Source organism: Boleophthalmus pectinirostris, unplaced genomic scaffold (assembly GCF_026225935.1).
Source record: "Boleophthalmus pectinirostris isolate CB_2022bp ecotype Guang Dong unplaced genomic scaffold, ASM2622593v1 HiC_scaffold_8, whole genome shotgun sequence".
Lineage (NCBI taxonomy): Eukaryota > Metazoa > Chordata > Actinopteri > Gobiiformes > Gobiidae > Boleophthalmus > Boleophthalmus pectinirostris.
The window spans coordinates 19,941,483-19,964,148 of NW_026571515.1; the positions used below are offsets into that span (position 1 = coordinate 19,941,483).

Consider the following 22,666-nt stretch of genomic DNA (forward strand, 5'->3'; position numbering starts at 1 on the left):
TACCCAGAGTTGTGTTTTGTTTCATTCACACATAAAACCTTCCTACTTGGGCTGAGTTCTTCCTTCAAACAGAAAATATCCCTCCATACATCTTCTGTAGAATCATTTGTATAATTTAAGACCTGAAATTACAAATCTCTACTGACCTAAAGATAAAAGGTAGCTGTTAGCCAACCGCTTCATGACATCATAAGGTGGAACAGAGCATTCTGAGCTTTAGAGACATAGCCAGATTAATTATAAAGGATTACTCAAACATGTGAATAAAACAAAACACAACTTTGGTGATGTTATTGATGAGGAAACAACATTATAGCATGACTAAAAGCTCAAAGAGCAAATTTTGTGTAAAATAGGACCTTTAAAACTCAAGTTGTATAAAAAAGTTCCCCTGAAGGATTTAACAAAAATATAAAAAATACAACTTAGTAAAAGGCTTCACATTTAATCTTAAAAAAAAACAATACTAAATACAATATACTGTGTTTTATAGAATAACAACAAGCAAGTTCAGAAGATGTTTTTTGATTCTAACAAGATTTCCAGATTTTCAGTCCAACAAGTGCAGACGGCAGCGCAGACTTTATCACGAGCTTGGCATTGTTATTGTCTGCGATTGAAACTCCTCTGTGAGCAGTTTCATTACGTTGTCCGTGTATTCATCCCTGGGTCGTCCCATGCCAGAGAGGTGCACAGGCTGGAGGTCCGGGTGAGGAGGGGTGAAGTCTGACGGACAGTGAAGTTCATTGAGGACAAACCAGAATGTGTCGGGATCCACTTGGATTAAATGTCGAAATACACTGGAAATAGAAAAGAGACAGTGAATGATTTAAAGGCCCCATACTGCAATATTTTCTGATCTATGCTATATAATGTTTCCTCATCAGAAACGTACCTGGAGTTGTGTTTTCAAGGATCAATTTTGCATAATATGACCTTTAAACAATAATGTAGTCTAGTGCAAGAGGTCATTTTGTTTATCGATGACTTTGGAGAGTCAAAAATAATGTAAACACATCATTATAATTAAAACAACAAGTCTTTGTCTGGCTTTTCTCTGCTCAAGCCAACTCTTGTATTTGATCAGTGAGTATGAGACAGACCTGTGTTCTTAATGAGCCTACAGTCCTGTCTGCTCCAACCCTCCACTGAAACTCACTGCAGCGTCTGGGAGGATGGAGATTTTAATTAAACTGATGTACTACAATAATGACGAGGAGCTGAATAAATAACCAATAAAGGCAGCATAATTAAAACACAAGTGTGACAGTTGTGAAGGTAAAACGAATGAGCTAAGGAAGGACCTAAAACATTTTTTTTTTTTACATTAACGCAATTGTTTACAGTGAGCATTGAGCGTGGTGTGTGGAGTATATCTTGTGTCACAATTAAAGGGCACATATTACACTATTTTCTTATTTATGGTATAATGTTGTTTCCACATCACATACCTGGAGTTGTGTTTTGTTTCAGTCACACATGTTTAACACACAAACACTGCATAGTTAGGCTTTTATATTTATATATTTAAACAGAAAACACTTTGTTCCACCTTGTGATGTCACGTAATAAAAGAGGTGCTGCACTGCGTTGCTAAACCCTATACAGCTTTATTAGAATCATTTAGAAAAGTTCAGTTGAAAAGTACTGCTTCATGACATCACAAAGTGGAGCAGTGCATTTTGAACTTTGGAAAAAAGACTAATAAACCATGTTTTTGAGGAGGTAACAACATTGTAAAACGGCTTAAAGCTCACAAGAGACAATTTTGCATAATGTAGAACCTATAAGTAATTTTATATTATTATAATTATTATATTATAATTCACATTTGCCATTTGAATCATTTTCAACAGTAGATAATGATTTTAAAGGGAATTATAGAATTGTGTTAATCAGTTTATATGTAACCATGTAACCTTGCTTCTCTTCTTATACTAAATGGCAGGCAAAACCATACACCAGTACATCCTAACCTTGGTGAGACATGCATTCTACAGTGAGTACTTTAAAACAGACTGTTAGAGTAATAGTACCATGTGTCAGTCACTGCCAACAGGAAGTGAAGAAGTGAAGACCCTTAGGACTTCTCCCCAGCCCAGTATATACTGAGGCAGGGCGCACCCTTGGGACCTGTCCAGCCGTCAACTACACTGACACCCACATCCTGCTACACTCTGTGATATCCTGATTTAATGTGTCATGTGATCCCTGAAGTGACTGTCAAAAATGTGATTTGGATAAACAGGCAGAGAGGAGGACACATAGTATAGAGTATACACACACACACACACACACACACACACAACACTGCAGATTACAGAGGGTTAAAGTTAGGAGCCAGTCCTGCTACACTCTTACCTCAGACAGGCTTCCTGGAGTCTGGCTGGCTGTCTGCAGCTGAGGTACAGCAAACACGCCTCACACACTTTATTCAGATCCTCCTCACCTAGAAAAACAAAACAGAATGTTTATTCTGCTGGCACATGCTCCAGTTTGCCTGAATACACCTAGTTATGGGTATAATGTCTTTGGCGTTGCCTTTGGCTGCATTGTACTGTAAATTACAACACCATATTTCTATATTATTGTAGGTTTTCTTATGTTCATATATGCTCATCTACTGTATGTTCTATGACATAGTACCACGGATCATGAAAGAAGTGGACTAAGGGAGTGTGACATCACCCATAGCATTTGGCTCCAGTCAAATGAAGCTCCTGAAGCAAGCAGTTATGGGAGCGAATTTGGAGCCAATTGCATATTAGGAATAGGAATTTATTTACGAACAAACCCGTGAAATAAAAACACAAGGATCATGTAGAGTGGGTTAATAACATGTTAAGATTAAAATGACAAGCCTCACTGCAGCATTTACAGAGAGAGAGTGACAATTTTTTTATTTGATGGAGCCGGAAGCACCCCAGTGTTCACTTCCTACATCAAACTCAACATGTCCATTTACAGATACAGCCCATGCATAGGACCTATCAACAAACTAATAGGCCTCATTCATAAAGCTTCCAATTTTATTTGCATTAGGCAAATCAGCACAGTTTTAAACCAGGTACAAAAAAATATCCCAAGAAAATATAAACTTGAGCAACTCATCAAACTACCCAATATCATTTCTAACAAACCAAAAATAAACCCACTGGAATCAAGACTCAAAGCCAGCTTGGTAGCAAAAGGAGGCGTTCAGATCTTAAATTGGAAATGGAGAGCAGCGGAGATGAAAGAGTATGAGATGAGCAGATGAAAGGGGAAATATAGATCCTGCCTCGACTTTTACCGTACTTCTCGTCTTAATGAGCCCAGATGAGTGCTCTGGAAGACTGTCTCCCAGGCACAGCGCATACATGCAGTGTGTTTGTACTTTGCTATGGAGGTTGGCGGTTCGAATCCCGCTCTTGACATGAACATTATTGGGAGAGCAGTTAGAGGTACTGACCCACAGGTTGGCGGTACGAGTTCAGCTCCCGCAGACGAATGTTGTCGTTGTGTCCTTGGGCAAGACACTTCACCCACCTTGCCCCCAGTGTCTCTATACACTGATGTATGAGTGTGTGTGAATTGGAAAGTGGTTCCTTGATGTAAAAAGAGCTTTGAGTGCCTTGAAAGTGGAAATGAGCTATCTAATACTGCAACTGGAATGTGAAGAAATGGCACGGTACACAAAAAACATAAATACTTTTCTATATTCTGTATTTTATTTTTATTTGTACATATACATTTACATAACTATGCCTTATTTGAAGCTTGTCTCTTGCTATTTTTTATAATGTAATATGATGTGTGAGCTACTGTGTCCTTGTGGATCAATAAAGTTTGTCTAAGGCGAAGTCTAAATCACAATAACTCGTACTGAAATGAGTTGAAAAAGTTAAACTACCTTATTTTGTAATGCATAAGGTTATACTTTTCATGTTTCTCTTTCATCTAAATCTCCTTCCTTTTCTCCCACACCTAATTGGTATGAATTGTAGCCACTCGCGCAGGATTGCTTTGCCTCACTTAAACTGCACTATTTCAGCTTTAGCAACACGATACCGCTGTTGGAGAAGGATGGAAAGAGCAGCCCAGAAACATGGCAGAATCCTCTCTGTGTGTGAATACCGATTTGGCTCCATCTTTTACCTTTGGGACGCCCTCAGCAAGCCAATTACCCGGCCTCCAATCCCCCCGAAGAGAACCGCCGCAACACAAACCAACTCAAGCAAATCATTTACCTCCAAATTGGCAATGTTATTTCTTATTCATTTGCAACCAAGTGTTCTGCAGCCTAGCCTTTCCTCAGCATCTCTCTCCGTTGCATCTTGATTCCACAAAAGACTATAGCCTAAGAACGAATGAAGCAAGTATCTAAATAATAGTGTTTTGCTTTGAAATATGTACCAAATTGCAAACTGGATTTGCTGGAACCTATAGAAAAAGTAGAGCGAAATGTCTGTCTTTAAAATCAGGCTTGAAAGGAGAGACAGTTTGATGCTTAGGGGAATGGTAAAAAGTATGCTGGGAATGAAGCGATGGAGAGAGCAAGAGATAGATAGACAGAGATAGAGAAAGAGAGAGATAGAAAGGGAGAGGGAAAGATAGAGAGAGAGAGATAAATAGACTTACCAGCAATGATAGCTAGTCATAACTACAATAATTTCAGAATTTTTCACATTTCACATTTTTATATAAGCTGTGCCAGTAATACAGTGGACAATCTGAAAAATGTCTCTGCTGCAAGCAAAGGCCTAAATTGTGTACAATACATTATAACTATCTGAAGTCCAGGTCACTTTGACAAACTTGGGGCTAACGCACCAAATCAATCAAAGAAAATATTTTGAAATGTAAGAAAAAAAGTGGAAGATTATTGCTGCAAAAAGATGCTTGTAGCAGAGACTATTTTTAGTCTGTTTTGAGCATCAGGTCAAAGCACAGTGGGACATAACCACAACACAGGAGCTATGGCTGATGAGTGTGTTTCATAAAGTGCAAGATGCATTTGTAAAATCAATCTAAAAGATATACTTAGATCAAATACATGTATTATGGTGGCCTTCACACTGATTTTGTTTGAAATATTGAGTTAATATCAAAGCGAGAAGGAAATGAGGCCTGAATGTGTCATTGCCTATCGTGTGGGGGGTAGTCTCTTCATAGGGAGAAACCAAATGGGAAAGGTTCACAGAGGAAATGCCATGGTCACGATCAGCAACCAGGCAATTTCAAACCATTTGGTCAAGTGCAATTTACACACAGCACGAGACTGTAATGGGTTTTTAATAGAACGACTATGAAAGGGCACAAATGGGTGCTTTTTTAGGTTCTACTAAGGTAACAACAAATGAATGCTGATCTTTTTTCTTGCTGTTATGCTGTTATATGCAACACGGCACACAACCACAGACATTCTTAAATGAAATCTACGTGTATGCAAATCTGGTAAAATCTGGTAATAAAAACACAGTGCCCAAGAATATATTCTACTATTTCCATTTTTCCATTAGGATACTTTTTGAAGACTTAATTTCTCATACATCTACTGTGATAAGAAGCATCATATATTTTCAATAACTGTCTACTTGGATGGTGTAGTCATCATTCAATCCTCAATTATACAAGTCTGCCCTCTTGTGGTAGACATATGCATTGATGTTTTGCTAAAATCAAAAATGCGTTGTACATTGAACAGGAAATAAAGTTACATTTTACATCTATAAGATCCTAATTATTACCTTGCACAAAACAAAGTAGTGTTTTATCCAGTTCTTTTGGCATTACTACCACTGAATCTTAAAAGGGGCACAGTGTAACTTTTTGGTTTGGGGTTCGTCATGTGTTTGTTTCTATGGATATGTCATTGCTCTCCCTGGAATGTGCCACAGTATGATATTAAACAGCATTTATTAATTTACAGGTGGTTTTATAGCTCAAAAATACCTATAAAAACATGCATTCTGACTGGGAGTGGGTTTGCCTCTCCACAAATCTAACCTTTAACTTGGTCAGCTTTGGTCTCCATGAAGATAAAAAGGTTTAATGCTATACTGTGAAACATTCCAGACAAAACAATAACATTTCCATGGAGAAAAACATTTAACAGACCCTCCGCCAGAAAAGATACACAATGCACCTTTAACACAAAAGTCACCTGGGCGATTTTACAACATAAACCTCTAACACAACCTTAAATAATTATTAAATATTACTTGAACAATCCCATTCTTTTTTTGGTGGAAATATTTGCTGAAAATAAACACAAAATAATACAGAGGATGTGATGTGAGTCTTACCCAGATCCAGTCTTTGACACAGAGAGCCCAGTCCCTCTAGAACAGCCAGCTGCAGTTTGAAGGCCAGAGTGTGGGTGTAGACCGGTCCAGCCCTGGCACTGACCGGGGCCTGGAGGAGCAGAGATGAACTCAACTTTGGAAGAACCTCTTTGGACACTCGCCTCCTCAGGAAATCCCCACAGGTCTCCCCCAGAGTACACAGCACCTGGAAGATGCGTAATATTTATACCTTCAAATTATGGAAACTAATATCCACTATACTATTAGTAATTGTATAGTAAAGATTAATGCTATGGTTAACAACAATAACAGCTTTTGAAGTATGATTTATTGCTTCATAAAGTAACACAATAAACTTTAATACTGAAGACCACTGATAGTTTAACTTTAAGGGTGCATTGTGTAACTTTGTGAGACCAAACTAGACCAAGTTACAGGTCAGTGATTAATGTTGCACATGTTACTGCTTAAATGGGTCTTACCCTGAAGGCCCTGAGTACAGCTAGTGGGTCGTCAGCGGTCAGTCTTTGAAGCAGAGCAGGCCAACAGCGATGGGCCATAGGAAGCAGCTCATTCTCCATTTCACTCAGAACAGATATACACAACTCTAGCACATCCAACACCTGGAAACATAAATAAAATTAAAAAATAAATAAATAAAAAGAACACAAAGCAATATTAGTGTTAAAAGCGCACTACACGACTTTCCTGGTGGAGGATCAGCTACCTGCTTGTCTCCATGGAGATATTATTGCTTTGCCTAGAATGCTGCATGGTTTGACATTAGACATATCCATCTTGCATTTATTCATTACGGGTATTTCTATTGCTCAAAAATACAGTAATTCCTTTTGTGAATAGGGGTGACTCTCCACAGATCTGAACTATAATGTAGCGTAATGCTGTAGCTTGCTTGTCTCACTTGTCTCTCTCCTGATAGATCGGTTTAATCTGTACTGCGGAACATTCTAGACAAAGCAATAACATTTCCAAGGAGATAAGCAGTTGGCAGACTTTTCACTAGAAATGTTACCCAATGCACCTTTAACCCTTCTGTGCAATTTTAGCTCACGAAAGACATAGGACAGATTATCTGTAAACTATTGCGCAAGCAGCAACTAATAGAAATACATTTTACAGTACACAAAATGTGAAATATTGCACCTTTAGTCGTAATCTTAGGTTTGGGTCAGACATTAGGTGAATGCACCGCTCCATAACATCTTTAGTGATCTGAAGATGATTAGGAAGTTCTTTTTTCACATCGGGACCACCAATATCATCCACATCTTCAGGTTCAGGGGGAGGTGGGACATCTGAAAAGCAACCACACACACAAACGCACACACACAATGATTTATAATAAAACTCAATTCAAAGCTTGAAATAAACAGAATTTTTAACCCACCAATATCTACAGTGTCCTCCATGTCGTGCTCTATGCCGATGCCCTCAGCCAGCTCCTTTTGTTTTCTGTAATCCAGCAGGAATTGGCCAAAGTTGAAGTCTTCTTGGTTTATGGTTCCTTGCTCGGATTTACTCTGCTTTCTGGCTGTGCACAGACTGGAAGGAAACCACCTCGCTATGCCAAAATAAACAAGTTTCAGTAACTTAAAAGTGTTATATTACAAATAAATGATTATTGTGAGTTTTAAGCCATGTTAGAATGTTGTTCCCCCACCAAAAGCAAGCCTGGAGTTGTGTTTTGTTTCATTCACACATGTTTGAGTAATCCTTTATTATTAGTCTGTCTACATTTCCAAAAGTTCAAAATGCTCTGTTCCACCTTGTATGTCATATAGTGGTAGTTTTCAAGTTAAAAGCTACCTTTAATCTTTAGTTCAATAGAGATGGGCAATTCCAGGGATGAAATTATCCAAATTATTCTAGTGAAGGTGTATGGAGTTTAAAACACAGTACTTCCGATATTACCACATGACATCACAAGTTGGAACAGCGTGTTTTCTTTATGAGAGAGAAACTTCTAAATATGCAGGATTTGTGTAATAATGAAACAAAGCACAACTCCAATTATGTTTTTGATGTGGAAACAATGTTATAAACTAGAAAATATGGGCCCTTTAAAAAAACTGAGAACAACTAACAACAAAAGTAAGAAGGGTCATGCCAGGTAAAAAGTATATAATAACTGATATATTTTCTCTTCTCATTAGCATGCCTTCAGTATCTTACCCAGTGCCTTCATCAGTGCGTGTAACACAGAGCAGAACAGAGCTGCTGTGTGGTCATAGCTCAGGTCCAGAGCTGTTAGCACGTCCTGCACAATGTCCCCCACCAGGGGCAGCAGAGAGCAATCTGAGTGAGTCAACATCACCGCCAGCACCCGTGGAGCCTAGGTGTAACAGCACAGTACTCAGGCAAAACTCAAGAATAATGAGCAGATAATGAGTTACAGTGAAGGTCATTCTTCATTCTATTTGATGGTATTTGTTTTACATCGCTGACCCTAAGGCTAAATTATGCTAAAATTTAATGGTTCTAAAATGTTCTTTTTGTGACAGAGATGTGAACAGTGTACTAATACAGATTTTTTGTCATCATAATATTGCTACAATTTTGACAATTTGTTTACTACAACATGCAATGTGTTTATTTTACCAATATTTTAAGCAAAAAATAAATAATAAAATAATAAAAATATTGCAATATAATAAACATTCAGCCCACACGACAATAGCTCATATTACTAGTTAAACTGAACTGACCAACAATATGTCTAAAACTTGCAATATTTGCCAGTTTGTTCCCTGCTTCCACTAATGTAGACTGTACTGTAATATGTGTCATTGACTAATTGGGTAAAACACAAATCAGAATGCATAATATTGCATGATGTATAACGTGTTGTCGTGTTGTGGTAAGTACCTGTGGGTGCTGACTGAGCCTTTGCAGGTTAAGAGAGATGTCATTGAGCAGGTAGTCAGAGTTCTCATTGATCAGTTCCTTCAGTGAGGCGTACCCACAGGCCGTACACATGCCCCACATACAGCCCAGCGCCGCCTGGCTCACCAGCAGGCTCTCCTCTCCGGCCTTCTCCAAAACTGGGTATAATGATGTCATCAGCAAGGGACAGAAACCCTGGCCCAGAGCCTGAGCGAAACAGGATATGCCCTCGAGCTGGACACACAGCTGCCAGATGTTACTGTTGAGCTGATGGAGGTGTGAGGTGGAGGCTGGTGCACCAAATGGGACCAGATGGAGAGGGCCTGACGTGAAAGTTGTCTCAGTGTTGGAGATGGAGAGAAGTCTGGATGGACTGAGCAGCTACAGAAGAAAATGTGAGAAGAATACAGGTTCATTATTTAGTGTAATTATCAACACCATAAAACATTAGTAATATTAGTATGTCTGTTAAAGATGCAGTATGTAACTTTTCTGGTAGGGTGTTCGCCACAAGCTTGTTTCCATGAGTTCCAGGCACTGAACTCATCTATGTTACATTTTTATTCACCTGCTGGTGTTTTACTGCACATTGAAAAACAATCATTCCTACAGTAAGTGAGCTCACCTCTCAACAGATCTGATCTGTAACTTTGCCTGGTTGCATTTCAGGTTTGTCTCCATGGAAACAGATACTTGTATTGGCATACTGTGGGACATTCTAAATAAAGTAAGCGGGTGGCAGACTCTCCACCATAAAGCTGCATATTGCACCTTTAACCATACCAAGTGTGTTAAAATAGATGCCACAGAAAGCTACATGTTATATGAAAGTTGAAAAGTGATAGCATAAATATAAGAAAACAAACTGTATTTTTTCTATATTTTGTCTGTAGGGCTTCAAAATACCCAAAGCGAGGTCAGTAAGGCTATGTATAGTGTGCACATTTATGTAGAGCATATATTTTACAGCACAGAAGTTTATCTCCAAGCGTCAGAGGCTCTGGAGCTGCAGGCCCACAGAGATCCTTTCTCCTCCTGTCTGCTTAATAATTCAGTCCTGACAGCTCACTGCAGGAGCATGGAATCGTACAGTGACTCTGCTCTCCAAATAGTGCATTTTACACCGGGCTCACAGCCGGGGAGGAGTGAGCTGCATTTGAAATGAACGCCACTCCAAACTTCAGAGTAGGCCTGTCACCATAACAAATTTTGAAGCACGAAATATTGCTGACGTAAATATAGAGGATAAACGATAATATAGTCATTTATCATCAAAGTAAATCATACAGCCAATAGTAACCACAAATTTCCCACTAGCACAAAAAAATTACCCATGATAAATACTGACTCAAAAAATATATTGTTCCAGCTTTCATATATTGAACAATAAGTCAATATAGTAATCATCATGACAGGCGTACGTCAGAGGGCCATTCTTTTCAATAATTCATTTATTTGTTAGGCTTTATGGCTCTTATCCTGCACACAGCTTTATCAAATGCAAATCATATATTTTTAACAATACTATTTATTCCTTTAAAGCCTTATATACACAATTATAACACAGACCAATATACTTCTAAAGAAGACAATTAAAACTTACCAAAAAGAGGCAATGAATAGTCAGTGGTCAGGGGTCAGTGGGTGCAAGCTGAACACGATGCTCCGACTCACCTTTTGGTCTTGTTTGTCTCTATCCGTCTCTTCGGTAACTGTCATGAGGTGCCAGTTGTTGACACTGATGTATTCCTCTATGATGGACTCCACCACTGCCCTTAGGTCCTCCTCGGCACACGGTCCAGTGGACAAACCCTGTTTGCCTGTTGCCACGGCGATACCAGCAGCACCCCTGACAATCTCATTCAGAACCATTGCAGCCTGTTTTCGATACACAGAGGACTGCCTGTACAGGTCTAGGAAGTGATCAGTCAGAAGGTAGAGGTTGCCATAATAACCTGTAAATGAAAAGTTTACAAAAAAGTATATAAATACATTAAGTATAACATTTTTACTGGAAATAGTTTGCCATAGACCCCTGTAAAGAAAAAAATACCTATGCTTTTACTCGTACTTCTCAACCACAGCTACAACATGGTAAAAAATATATCAAATATATCATTAATCAATATATCATTAATTAAGCCGTTAAGCTGTTATTGCAATTTAGACAAGGGGAAAATTATTTGGACACAGCAGCTCACAGATCAAAATATATTGCAATAGCAATAAAATATAAATGGTAAACTACTAAGTCACAACCACTACACTGATGAGCATAACATCTGTTTTCTGACTTATTTACCTAACGTGCGGCAGATCTCCATGAGCACAGAGAAGATTTGATCATCTGTAAAGTACATAAAATGTTTCCTGTGCACATGAACACTAGAGCCAGACTCAATGTCCGTGTCAGTGTAGCTCCTCTCCTCCACAATCCGAACGTCCATCACATCCAGCTCCAGCACCTGTCAAATCAATCATAAGAGGAATGACTCCAGCTTCAGTCATTTTTCTTAAGCCATAAAATCTATAGCAACACAGCTTTAAAATGATGAGTAATAGTTTGGAGCCAGAAAAATGGCCGGTACATGAAGGTCCTGCCCAATTTCACAGATGGGAGGCCATGTTTCCATCAGGTAGTCAATGAACAGCTGTGGTTAGGGATGCAACAGTTCAGTATATCAATACGTTTTATGAAAGCCTGACATGATAAAAGTGCAGGAGTAGTGACATGCGGGTACTGAGTCACTCGTCTGTGGTATTGTGAGGGTCGTATATTAGTGATTCAGTTTCATGTTAAGTACCGGTATTGTTGCATCCTTGTTGCATCCTATTTACCATATTTCATTATTTGTATTTTTATTGTACATATACAATACTTACGCCTTATTTAACACAACTCTCATCTCTATTTTGGATGTATTACCATTTATATTTTTGTTATTTGTTATTATATTTATTGTGATGTGTGAGATACTCTGTCCAAATTATTTCCCTTGTGAATCAAGTGAAGTTAGTCTAAGTTTTAGTAGCTACAGAAGCAGCTGATCATCACTGATTGTAGAGTAAATTAATTATTGCACAATATACACTCAAGCGATTATGTATTTTTTGTATGTATTATCTAAATTGGTATAGAGTGAAAATGTTTTAACCAGTAGCTTTAACATTGTTTTGGTTAATATAGCTCTTTAAGAGTTTTGCACTACTGGTAAAGGGCAATTTTTGACATTCCTTCCCTCTGTAATGCAAACAAATTATATAATGGGCTCCACGATGGCTTTTTGCATTGAAGCAGTGTTTCCTAATAATACTCTTTTGTTTATAATTAACTTAACTTAACCTTACCTGCATTAATGCCTTTGAGACTCTTTCCAGATGTGTAGCAGAGGCAAGGACCACAGACACCAAAGGGCCCAGCAGTTTGATGTACCCCAGAAACACATTGAGGACAAACAACTTCTTCTGGTCGTCTGAGGTCCTCATGAGTCGGGGCAGGGAGGTGCACAGAGAGTGGAGGTTCTCCGATAGGACGTCTGTGAAGGTCTTTGAGGTGTTTCTACTGCTTTCATCTCCATCACCGCTGATCTGTTGGTTCCTCTGGGAGACCTCTTGTAGGGCTACCTCACATCTAAAGAAGTATTGAGGACAGTGTTCATAAATAAGGTCTACTTCTGTGCTAGAAGTGATTATTACACCAACATGCAGATGCAGTGGCTGTAGCAACTAAACAGGAGGCCCAAAGGAAAACATAAGCAACATTTAGTCCATTCATTTGGATTTCCGATAATTTGTTATTGGGTTCTTTTTTCAGACCAAGAGTTTGTTTTCATACCTGACGGTCAGAGTCAGAGTCAGACAGTCACTCATTAAGTTTCATACCTTCTTCAGAGTGGCCACGTGACTGCTAGTGAGCAGTCGAAATTGTCAGGTATGAAAACAAACTCTTGGTCTGAAAAAATAACTTAAGCAATAAATTAAATAAGCAATATTTAATTTTGTGTAGAAGAAAATAAAATTGAAGAAAACCATATGGTATTTCACATGGGAACATAAAATAGCAAAACTGTACATAGTCCATTTCTATTTTTACTGGTTACTTATTACAGTTACCTATAAAGGAAGAAAAACTTAACTAATACTCAAAAATTCAAGCCCACCTCTCTCTGACCCTGGGTTCATCATCACTGACAGCTCCCACCAGAGCATCCAGAAGAGACCCCACACACTCTGCCAGAGACTGTCCACATCTCTGTAACAGGAGGTCTGCCAGCTCCACCAAGGCCAGGCGGACCCTCCAGTGGCGATGGGCTGAGGTGCAGGAGATGATCTTCTTTAGGAGCACACAAAGTCGGGTTGCAGTGCTCTTCACCCACTCCTCTGTCCTGAGCACCAGCAGCTGACCAACGCGACCCAGTTCTGGGGAGGGGGTCTCCACTGGGGTAGAACACTGGAGTTGGGAGTCTTCCATCACCACGCTAACTGTACCACACCATACCTGAGGGAAGGACATGGTGGAAATAGGCCAATTGCATATACTAATATCAGCTAACCTTGTATGTGCTACTTTTCACAACACTGTACTAAAATTTCAAACTTGATTTCAATACTAAGGAAAAGGCTTGATACTCAATACCGATCCTGATACCACATAAAAACACTCTTTCTTTAGACAATAGAATGTCACTTTCCACATTAAATCATAGCACTTTCTTTTATATTACCATGTGGCCTCATACCTCTGTAATTCCTCAGTCGTTCAGTTAGTTCCATGGACGTATGTGTATAATAATATATGTGGTCTTATACTTGTTCTGATACAGCTCAAGATCATTCTGAAGCTATTTAGGAAAGGTTCATTTCTGTCCTGTGAATGTGACTTTTTAGTATCGACACTTGAATATCTAGTTTTAATACTAATTTTAGTATCAATTCGTATCTGAATTGATACTAGTGACAACTCTAGTCCAGTGATGCCCAAACATTTAGGTAGAACATTATAGAGTTATACATTCAGATAAGCAGATCTTATACCCACCTTCATGGCTCTGACAGTAACTCCGTGCCCTTGTCGTATGTCACCTGTGATGATCCTGGCTACAGCAGTGGAGATCCCAGGTAAAAATGAAGCCATAATTCTTCCAATAGTCCCTCTGTGTGCTATGCAGTCTATGTGCTCCTGACTGCAATCACACTGCTGTATCAAAACCAACAACAACTTCAAAGCAGTGCCCTGAATTTCTCGACTTTTCTCCTTTTCTGCTAAAGCTAAGAGCAATGACACAGCAGCCCCAAGTCCTGGTAACATGACTGGTTCATAGAGTTTGATGACAATATCCCCATAGGTTGCATGTATCAAGGCATCTAGACATTTAAGAATGGACAGTTTTAGCTCCTCTGATGCATCTACAGGTTTTCCAGGATCAGTTGGGCAGCACAGACATAGACAAAGTTCAGAAAACAGATCATGGAGAGTATCCCAGCTTTGCACACATGTATTCTCCAAAACATAGCCAATAGCATTAGCCACAGCTTGCACCAAGTTGTCTTTCTTAGGTCCAGGGATTTTAAGCACAAAGCGTAATGGGAAAAGTATATAGTCTTGAAGTTGCTGCAAAGAAACATCATTGACTTCTTTTAACTGGGCACTCAAAGTCTCCACATTGGACAGAGTGGGCTCTTTGGTGAGTAGCACACAGGCAGGACGCAGGTAGGCGAAAGCGATTTTTGGGTCATTGATTTGGGACATGGCTAGAGGCATTTCTGCAGCCAGTGCTTAATTCTGGAGAGACAAAACAGAATATATGTCAGCTGCCACACTGAGGTAGCAGGGTACTTGGTAGATGTATGGTAGATGTATATACCACAATATCATATTCACTACTTCTTCTGACTAGTATCAATATTAAAATATAAGAAAATAAATAAATACTCTGCATACTAAGTATCTATAAGTATAAGAATATATAATACAAATATATATTTTAGTATGCAGAGTATTTGATTGGATATTGCAAGTTCAATGCGCTATGTGCTAAGGATATTAACAAAATGCAGAATTAGATTTCTTTAATCCAGATAACATGCAATACCTATAAATATAACTTACATTTTACAACTTGACAGAAGTGGCTCTCAGGCTACAATTTGTATTTCAATACATAAGTATGTGTAAACTCTAATATAAACAAAGCCGAAAACACTTACTTTTTCCGGTTTTAAAGTACTCAATAGATCGACATAGCATGGAACAGGACACAGAGTACATAACACCACCACAGTCATTTGAAACAAGACATTAAAGTCTAAAATAAATGAAATACTTTACAAATGTGGCTGGATCTCATGCAGGAGCTAAACTAAACGTCATAATTCTAGGACGACGGCGCATGCGTGTGACGTATGCGTACGGCAGCAAGTTGGCAAGAAAAAACAACTACAAATCCTTATTTTGAAATTCTCACATAAAATCTGTTGATAACTCTGACTTAGTTTCCAACAAATTAGTATATTTTCTTCAATATATTGTACATCTTTAATTGATTCGATTTCCCCCAAAATAAGTACCCAAAACATAAGGACTTTCATTCTTATTTTATTTTGAAAGCAGAAACACTTTTATCCTGAAACCAGAGCTACAGCAACTTGACTCTCGCTCATAGACTTTTCTTTTACCCGGTTAATGTTATGATTTGCTTGCTCTCTGGATTTTGCAAAAGATTATCTTATTATCTAATTTATTCACATTCATATTGTGGCTTATATTTCTATTTCACATCCGGATCTCTTTAATAAGGTTATAAAATTGCTTTGCTTCATCTGTGTATTTTATAGCCTACATTTTGTACATATGGCTATGAGCTAGCTCGTTTAGCAAGACACACTTCTCTGTTATTATCTGCAGTTTTATTAATAAATTGATAATCTGCAAACTTTATCTTAAGGTTCAGTATCATAATTTAAAACTGCGCACAGCTGGACATTTATAAACCCCTTTTTCGTGTTTTCTAGGTGTCCCATGTCTTGACCACGTCCTCCCCTGTCCTGTCCACCTGCAAAGTCCAGTATGGATGAGGAGTCCCTGGAGGCTGCTATTGCCACCTACACTGGACAGCTGCAGCAGGTAGAAGCAGCGCTCCAGGCTGGTTTGGACCCCTCACAGCAATCTGATCTACTCAAACTAAAAGAGGACTTGAGTCAACTTATAGAGCTCACAGAATCCAGCCTTGTGTCGGTCAAAAAGAGCAATCTGTTGGCCAGTTTAGAGGACAGTGATACACCACAACCAAAGACACAAGCTGATGGGAGCACATCCAATGGGGATTTTGATTCTGAGTTTGCTGCTTTTTATTCAGAAGTAGGAGAGACTTCAAGTAGTAATAATATTGGTGATAATAGCGAAGGAGGAGGTGAAGAGGAAGATGATGAGGAAGATGAAGAGGAAGAAGATCTGAGTGGTACAAAAGTAAGAGCTCCATACAGGACGAGCTGGGGCACTCTGGAGTATCACAATGCAATGGTTGTGGGAGCAGAGCCGCCTGAAGGAGAGGAGCCCTGTGTCAGAGTATTCTATGTTTACCCCACACAGAAGTCCATGAAGCCCTGCCCATTTTATCTAGATGATAAGTGCCGATTCCCAGACAATTGCAGGTCAGTTCACACATACTAAATGCATTTTCTGCAATAGCAAATAAGATCCACTAAGTGGCATTGTTGCTCTGATGACAATTTTTCAATCTGCAATCTAGGAACATAGAGAAAAATCCTGCACATCATTTTACTTGCAAAACGTCAGGTTTATTAGGACCGTCCTAATAAATTTCACAATTTGCAAACAAGTCTATGTTCTTGGGCTGCTCCCTCTCAAGTAATTGATGTGCGAAGTTCTCATTCTTTTATATCAATATGCGACCTAAAAATAACAAGCTACAAAAGTGTATTTTTTGGGGAGCTTTTATTTGTTCTAACACATTTCCAAAAGTGAACTGTTAAAACACAAAACAACTTCTTCTTCAGCCATGTTTTCCAAAATTGTGTTATTTCTTCAGGTTTTCCCATGGACAGGTAGTTCTGGTGTCAGAGCTCAGGGACTTTGTGGAGAGTAACCTGAGTAAACTTGAAGAAGGCTCATCTTGTTTGGCTCGGCATGAAGATGGCATTTGGTACCCGGCCAAAATCACAGGTACAGTGTAGTTGTAGTTACCGTCCCAGTGTATGTCACATCAGGCAAATCAATGTTAATAAAGTCATGCACCAGCAGACCAAAAAATATTTAAGTCATGTATTTTGTGTATGATTTGACTTATGTAACGTGGCTGCTGTATGTTACATATGGTTACATATGGTTGGTTGCTACATCCATACTTGCCATCTTTGTCAATACAGCACATATATTTCTGAATTCCCTTGTGTGAGAACAGCAGCACCTTCACATATCTTGTTTTTTAATCTTTGTAGACATCGATAATGGCTTCTACACTGTGAAGTTTGATTCTCTGCTGCTGAAAGATGCTGTGGTTGAGGCAGATGGTCTTATTCCCCCGATGAGAGAGGATGACCTCATGACCTCTGAATCTGAGGATGAAGATGAGGATGATGCAGCTTATGCAAAAGGTTTGCCTCTTTTTGCCTCTTCTCTGAATTTTAAACTCATGTCAAGTACACAGAATTTTAATCCACTGTTTTCTCTGGCAGTTCTGGATTCTGCTGCAGACTCCACAGTGTTACTAAACAGTGCTGAGTTTGGTGGCTGGGAGGCTCACACTAAAGGCATCGGCTCCAAACTCATGCTCAAAATGGGATATGAATATGGAAAAGGTAATTTTCTTTATTAAATTATCTCAAGGACCCTTAATGATCTTGGTCAGATATGTCATCTATTTTAAAAATTTACATGCTTGGCTCAAGTTGATAAACAAACTGATACAAACTCATATTTTACACCCTAATCATAAAAGACAATAAGATAATGTCACTAATACAAATACTAGGGCTGCATGATTTTAGAAAGAAGTCTATGATTTTTGTTGAAAAAGTTCTATTCTGTTCAAAGTGTTTGTTTCAGCTTGCATCCAGGAGCCTTATTATTTGCAAAAAGATTGGAAATATGATCTGAGACCTGAGAATTTCATGCAATTCAGAATATGTTTGTAGAGGTTTAAAGGGTAAAGTTTCAATAACAATATATTTTGTTGTTGGACATGGACATTTTAAATCCATACATAATAGTCTTTGCTATTTTGTAATTGCTCATACTCAAATCGATTTTGGGTCAATTGCGATATATTATGCAGCCTTTTCAAATACTTATTTCATCTTAATACTTAATAAGTAAGCTACCAGAACCAATGTAACCCTGAGTTATTTTTGTATTTGTTAATTTTTGCACACAGGTTTGGGTAAGACACTAGAGGGGAGAGTGGAACCTGTGATGGCCATGGTCCTGCCCAAAGGCAAGTCTCTGGACATGTGTGTGGAACTGACGCAGAGACGAGGACAGAGCAGAGCAGCTAAAGATGGCACGCTGAAGGGGATGCCCAAGAAACGCAGGAAACCCCGGGCCAACACTGGGGGGCGCCAGACTGTCTTTGACTTCCTCAATCACAAACTGGGAGGGAAGAAAGCCCACAGCCCTGCAGGAGTAGAGGAGCCGGTACTGAGCGGAGTGGAGGCCTACCGGGGCAACAGCAGCACCAAGAGGAGCCTGAATGTGAGACTGTTCCAGGCCTCACAGAGAGTGGCTCAGACTGAGCGAGAGATCATGAAGATCAGTGAAACCCTCAGCAAGCAAACAGGAAGGTCTGTACCCTTTCAAGCTCTAATTATTTATTTATTTATTTTTTAATATCTATTACTACTACTACTACTAGTATACATTTTTCATATTTAAAGGGCCCGTATTACGCAATTTTCTGACCTACGGTATGTTATAATGTTGTTTACTCATCATAAATATACATGGAGTTGTGTTTTGTTTCATTCACACATGTTTAACACACAAACCCTGCATATTTAGGCTGAGTTCCTCTCTCAAACAGAAAACACTTTGTTCCACTTTGTGGTGTCATGTGGTAATACAGAAATGTTCCACTGTGTTTTTATCCTCCATACACCTTCACTAGAATCATTTGGATGGTTTTAGCTCGGGGATTTGCCAAGCTCTACTGAACTAAAGGTAAAAGGTAGATGTTAACCTGAAAACTTCCACTACATGACAAGGTGGAACAGAGCATTCTGAGTTTTGGAGATGTAGTCAGACTAATAATACAGGAGTACTCAAACATGTGTGAATGAAACAAAACACGGGTTTCTGAGGAGGTAAGAATATTATAACCTGACTTAAAGCTCACAAGAGTCAATTTTGCGTAATATAGGACCTAAGAAAATGGCACTGACACAGTAACCCTAAAGTAGGATTATCATCCAAAACCATTTTAAATGTACAATATGTTATACAATATTGTACAATATTGCTGTAAAGAAGCCTTCTTAATCCTAAATATAATCACATTACTGAAAAATTACAAAACAGTCCCCACTACAAAGAAAAAGTAACCACAAGAAATATTGACCCCCAAGAATTATTCCCACTATAATATGATATAAATATAACCTAACTACCATTCTAAATTATAATAATGATACTTCAAACCATTACTACTACTATTACTGCTATAACTAATGTGCATTACACTAGAAAAAAGACAAGGACTGTCACAACTGAGCCTAAAGTATTTTTTTAAACTTTAAAGTAATACATTTTATGCTTATTCAGGTGACTTGGGGACCATTATACGCATATATGTGTGCTTTTTATGCGGAGCTCTTGGTTTAACTTTCACAGAGATGGCTTGGATTATGTGTACTGCTGCTCCTGGCTGTTTGAAGTGAACAGACCACACTGAAGCTAAACCACTAGAGCAGAACTACACAACTAAATTAGGACTCACAACTAGGGCAGCCTTTCTTAATCTGTAAAAACACTCCCAACAACATGTAGATAGTGTCTACCTCTCGGCCTGTCCGGATAATTACTATATGTGAAAGCCGGAACAAAATATTTTGGGACTCACTATTTATTGTGTGCATATTTTTGTTGCAATAGTGGGGAGGTTTCTGCAATTTTTTATGCAGTAAGATTTTAGCTGTAGAGGAATGAAATATTTTTTTTCCTGCTATTTATTTGTTTTAGCTGATGCTTTTAAGTATACTGGATTTAAAAAAGGGTTAACTGGAGTTATCTTGCTTTATTTTTATTGTATCACTGACATAAAAAAGTATTATCGTTTTTGTGATAAATCTCTGTAGCAGTATTGTTTGTTATTCTGAGAGCTCTATATCTCTGCCCATATCGCAGTTTCGCAATATATTAAACAGACTTAATATTTAGCTTGACCTCTGTTTTTTGTCATTTTAATACTAATTAGCAGCAGCTGACTCCTGAAAGCTATTTAAATATTATTGAAAAGGGTGCTCAAGTCTCAAGTGTCCTTCGAATTGTAGACCTGCTAAACAACACAAACATCCAAAACGCTCTGTGGAGGCAGGGTCAGCTAAATTCCTCATTATTTATTTATGACTTAAGTTCCTGGAGGAAATGTGCATCGCTGTGTTCCTGCTGCAGCCTTCTTCACACTGAATAATATTATCACAGCTCACAAGACTGTCACTTTTGCTTTGAGCCCACAAGTACTTCCCATCAACCGATTATTCATATGAGTTTACAAGTAAGGGTGTTCAGTGGGAGTGTGTGGAAATGTAAATAAAGTGACAGGTTTAGAGGCCCACTCGCTCCAGAAAAGCACAGGCGAACCGAGAATTTCTGTTTGGTTCTAACTTGTGAATGCATTTGTTGTCGTGTTTTCAGGGATACCTCCAGAGTGAAGCAGCTGGAGGAGAAGCTGACAGCAGCCCGCAGAGTCCTGGCCCAGCAGAAAGCGCAGGAGCAGTCCATCCAGAAGGAGCACAAGAAGGCAGACACACACAAGAAAATGACTGAGTTTTAAAGGGACACGATGTAACTTTTTGGCTGGGGGTCCATCACCTGCTTGTTTCTATGGATATCTCAATGCTCTGCCCGGAATATTCCACAGTATGACATTAAACAGCTCTACATTACAAAATAATAAGTTATAGCTGGTTTTATAGCTCAAAAATACCTAAAAAAAAAAAGAAATTGCAAATTAATTGGGATTCTAACTGTGAGTGGGTTTGCCTCTCCACAGATCTGTCCTCATGGTTCCCATGGTCATGGAAATCCTGGAAAAGTCATAGAAATGAAAAATGTTGATAAGTCATGGCATTTTGTAAATTCAATGAAAGTTTTGGAAAAGTCATGGGATTTTAGTATCTCTTTAACGCAACCACAGCGTACTGTTAAGTTATCATTAGGCAATTATGATTATTTCCGAACGTATGAGCCTTTTGTTTAAAATAGACGACAATAAATGCACTGACAGTATTTTGAATGTTGAAAAACTTATGGTTTTGGTATTGAAAACCTTATGGTTTGGTATTAACCAAACCATAAGGTGAGTGGAAAGAGTTAACATTTCACATTTAGCCCTAAAAGTCTGATCAGTTCTATACATGTAGGTGCCGTAAAGTAATGGAAAATTCAGTTTAGGTCATGAAAAAGTCATAAAAAAGTTTTTAAATTTTGTCAGCGAAAAAAAAAGTGGGTACCCTGTGTCCTGTAACTTGATGTGGTTTGGTCTCCATGACAATAGAAATGTTTAATACCATACTGTGAAACATTCCAGACAAATAAATTACATCTTCATGCAGAAAAGCTTTTGACAAACCCTCCACCAGAAAAGTTACACAAATGCACCTTTAAGGAATTGTTTCTGGCATCTAAAGACTCAAACATGAACTGATAAAGAGTCCTCTGCCAACATCAGTTTTTGTTATGAATGATGTATTATGGATTCGACAGTGGAGGTCAAAGAGAGCCTTCATTCTTATATTTTCAAACACTCACCTTTAACTTGTTTTTTAAGTCTACTGTTAACAAAATGATATCGCTGTGTGTTTTGTTTGTCACTTAAATATTTCAAATGAGTACTGCCTACGCCTCCCTTTGTATTTCTTTATCATTAATATTCTTTACTGATCCCACAGTGCCTTCATTCACTTGTTAAAGTAGCTTGTATTACACAATAAAACAGCAGGTAGAAGAGAAGACAGCATGCAGTCACAATCAAGGTAGGATTTTAAACAGCTAATCAGATTAATTGCCAGTAACTAATCAATTATTGAAATAAATGTAAATAATATGATTAATAATTATATCTATATGGCAGAAGAACACATACATTGATAGTGTGTTTCTGTTTGTAGTGTTTTTTTGTCTGGGAGTATATTCCATTGAGATCATGTCCTCTAGCATCCTTAGTTCAGCCTCAACTGAGACATATTGACAAACTGATTCATTTAAAGGGGCATTGTGTAACTTCTCTGGTGGAGGTTCTATC

The 22,666-nt window shown here is 38.5% G+C and overlaps 2 protein-coding genes across 3 annotated transcripts; one reads left to right on the forward strand and one right to left on the reverse strand.

Annotated features, from left to right (window-relative positions):
• Positions 1–391: 391 nt before the first annotated feature.
• tti1 (TELO2 interacting protein 1) lies at positions 392–15,570 on the reverse strand. Its single transcript, XM_055166421.1, has 14 exons — positions 15,399–15,570; positions 14,230–14,973; positions 13,352–13,689; positions 12,540–12,822; positions 11,494–11,656; positions 10,866–11,146; positions 9,174–9,572; positions 8,481–8,640; positions 7,696–7,869; positions 7,452–7,603; positions 6,770–6,910; positions 6,288–6,492; positions 2,362–2,449; positions 392–800 (listed from the first exon to the last, which is right to left on the reverse strand). Exons 2-14 carry the CDS (start codon positions 14,950–14,952, stop codon positions 587–589), a joined length of 3,321 nt encoding a protein of 1,106 aa, XP_055022396.1. The 5' UTR covers positions 14,953–14,973; positions 15,399–15,570; the 3' UTR covers positions 392–586.
• A 278-nt stretch (positions 15,571–15,848) lies between these two features.
• On the forward strand, positions 15,849–22,254 carry zgpat (zinc finger, CCCH-type with G patch domain). Of its 2 annotated transcripts, XM_020922439.2 has the most exons (7): positions 15,849–15,987; positions 16,203–16,841; positions 17,240–17,373; positions 17,649–17,804; positions 17,886–18,008; positions 18,584–18,989; positions 21,058–22,254. In XM_020922439.2, exons 2-7 carry the CDS (start codon positions 16,258–16,260, stop codon positions 21,194–21,196), a joined length of 1,542 nt encoding a protein of 513 aa, XP_020778098.1. In that variant the 5' UTR covers positions 15,849–15,987; positions 16,203–16,257; the 3' UTR covers positions 21,197–22,254. The 2 variants fall into 2 exon arrangements, with proteins under 2 accessions (XP_020778098.1, XP_020778096.1); XM_020922437.2 differs by having other exon boundaries at positions 17,649–18,008.
• The last annotated feature ends 412 nt before the right edge of the window (positions 22,255–22,666 follow it).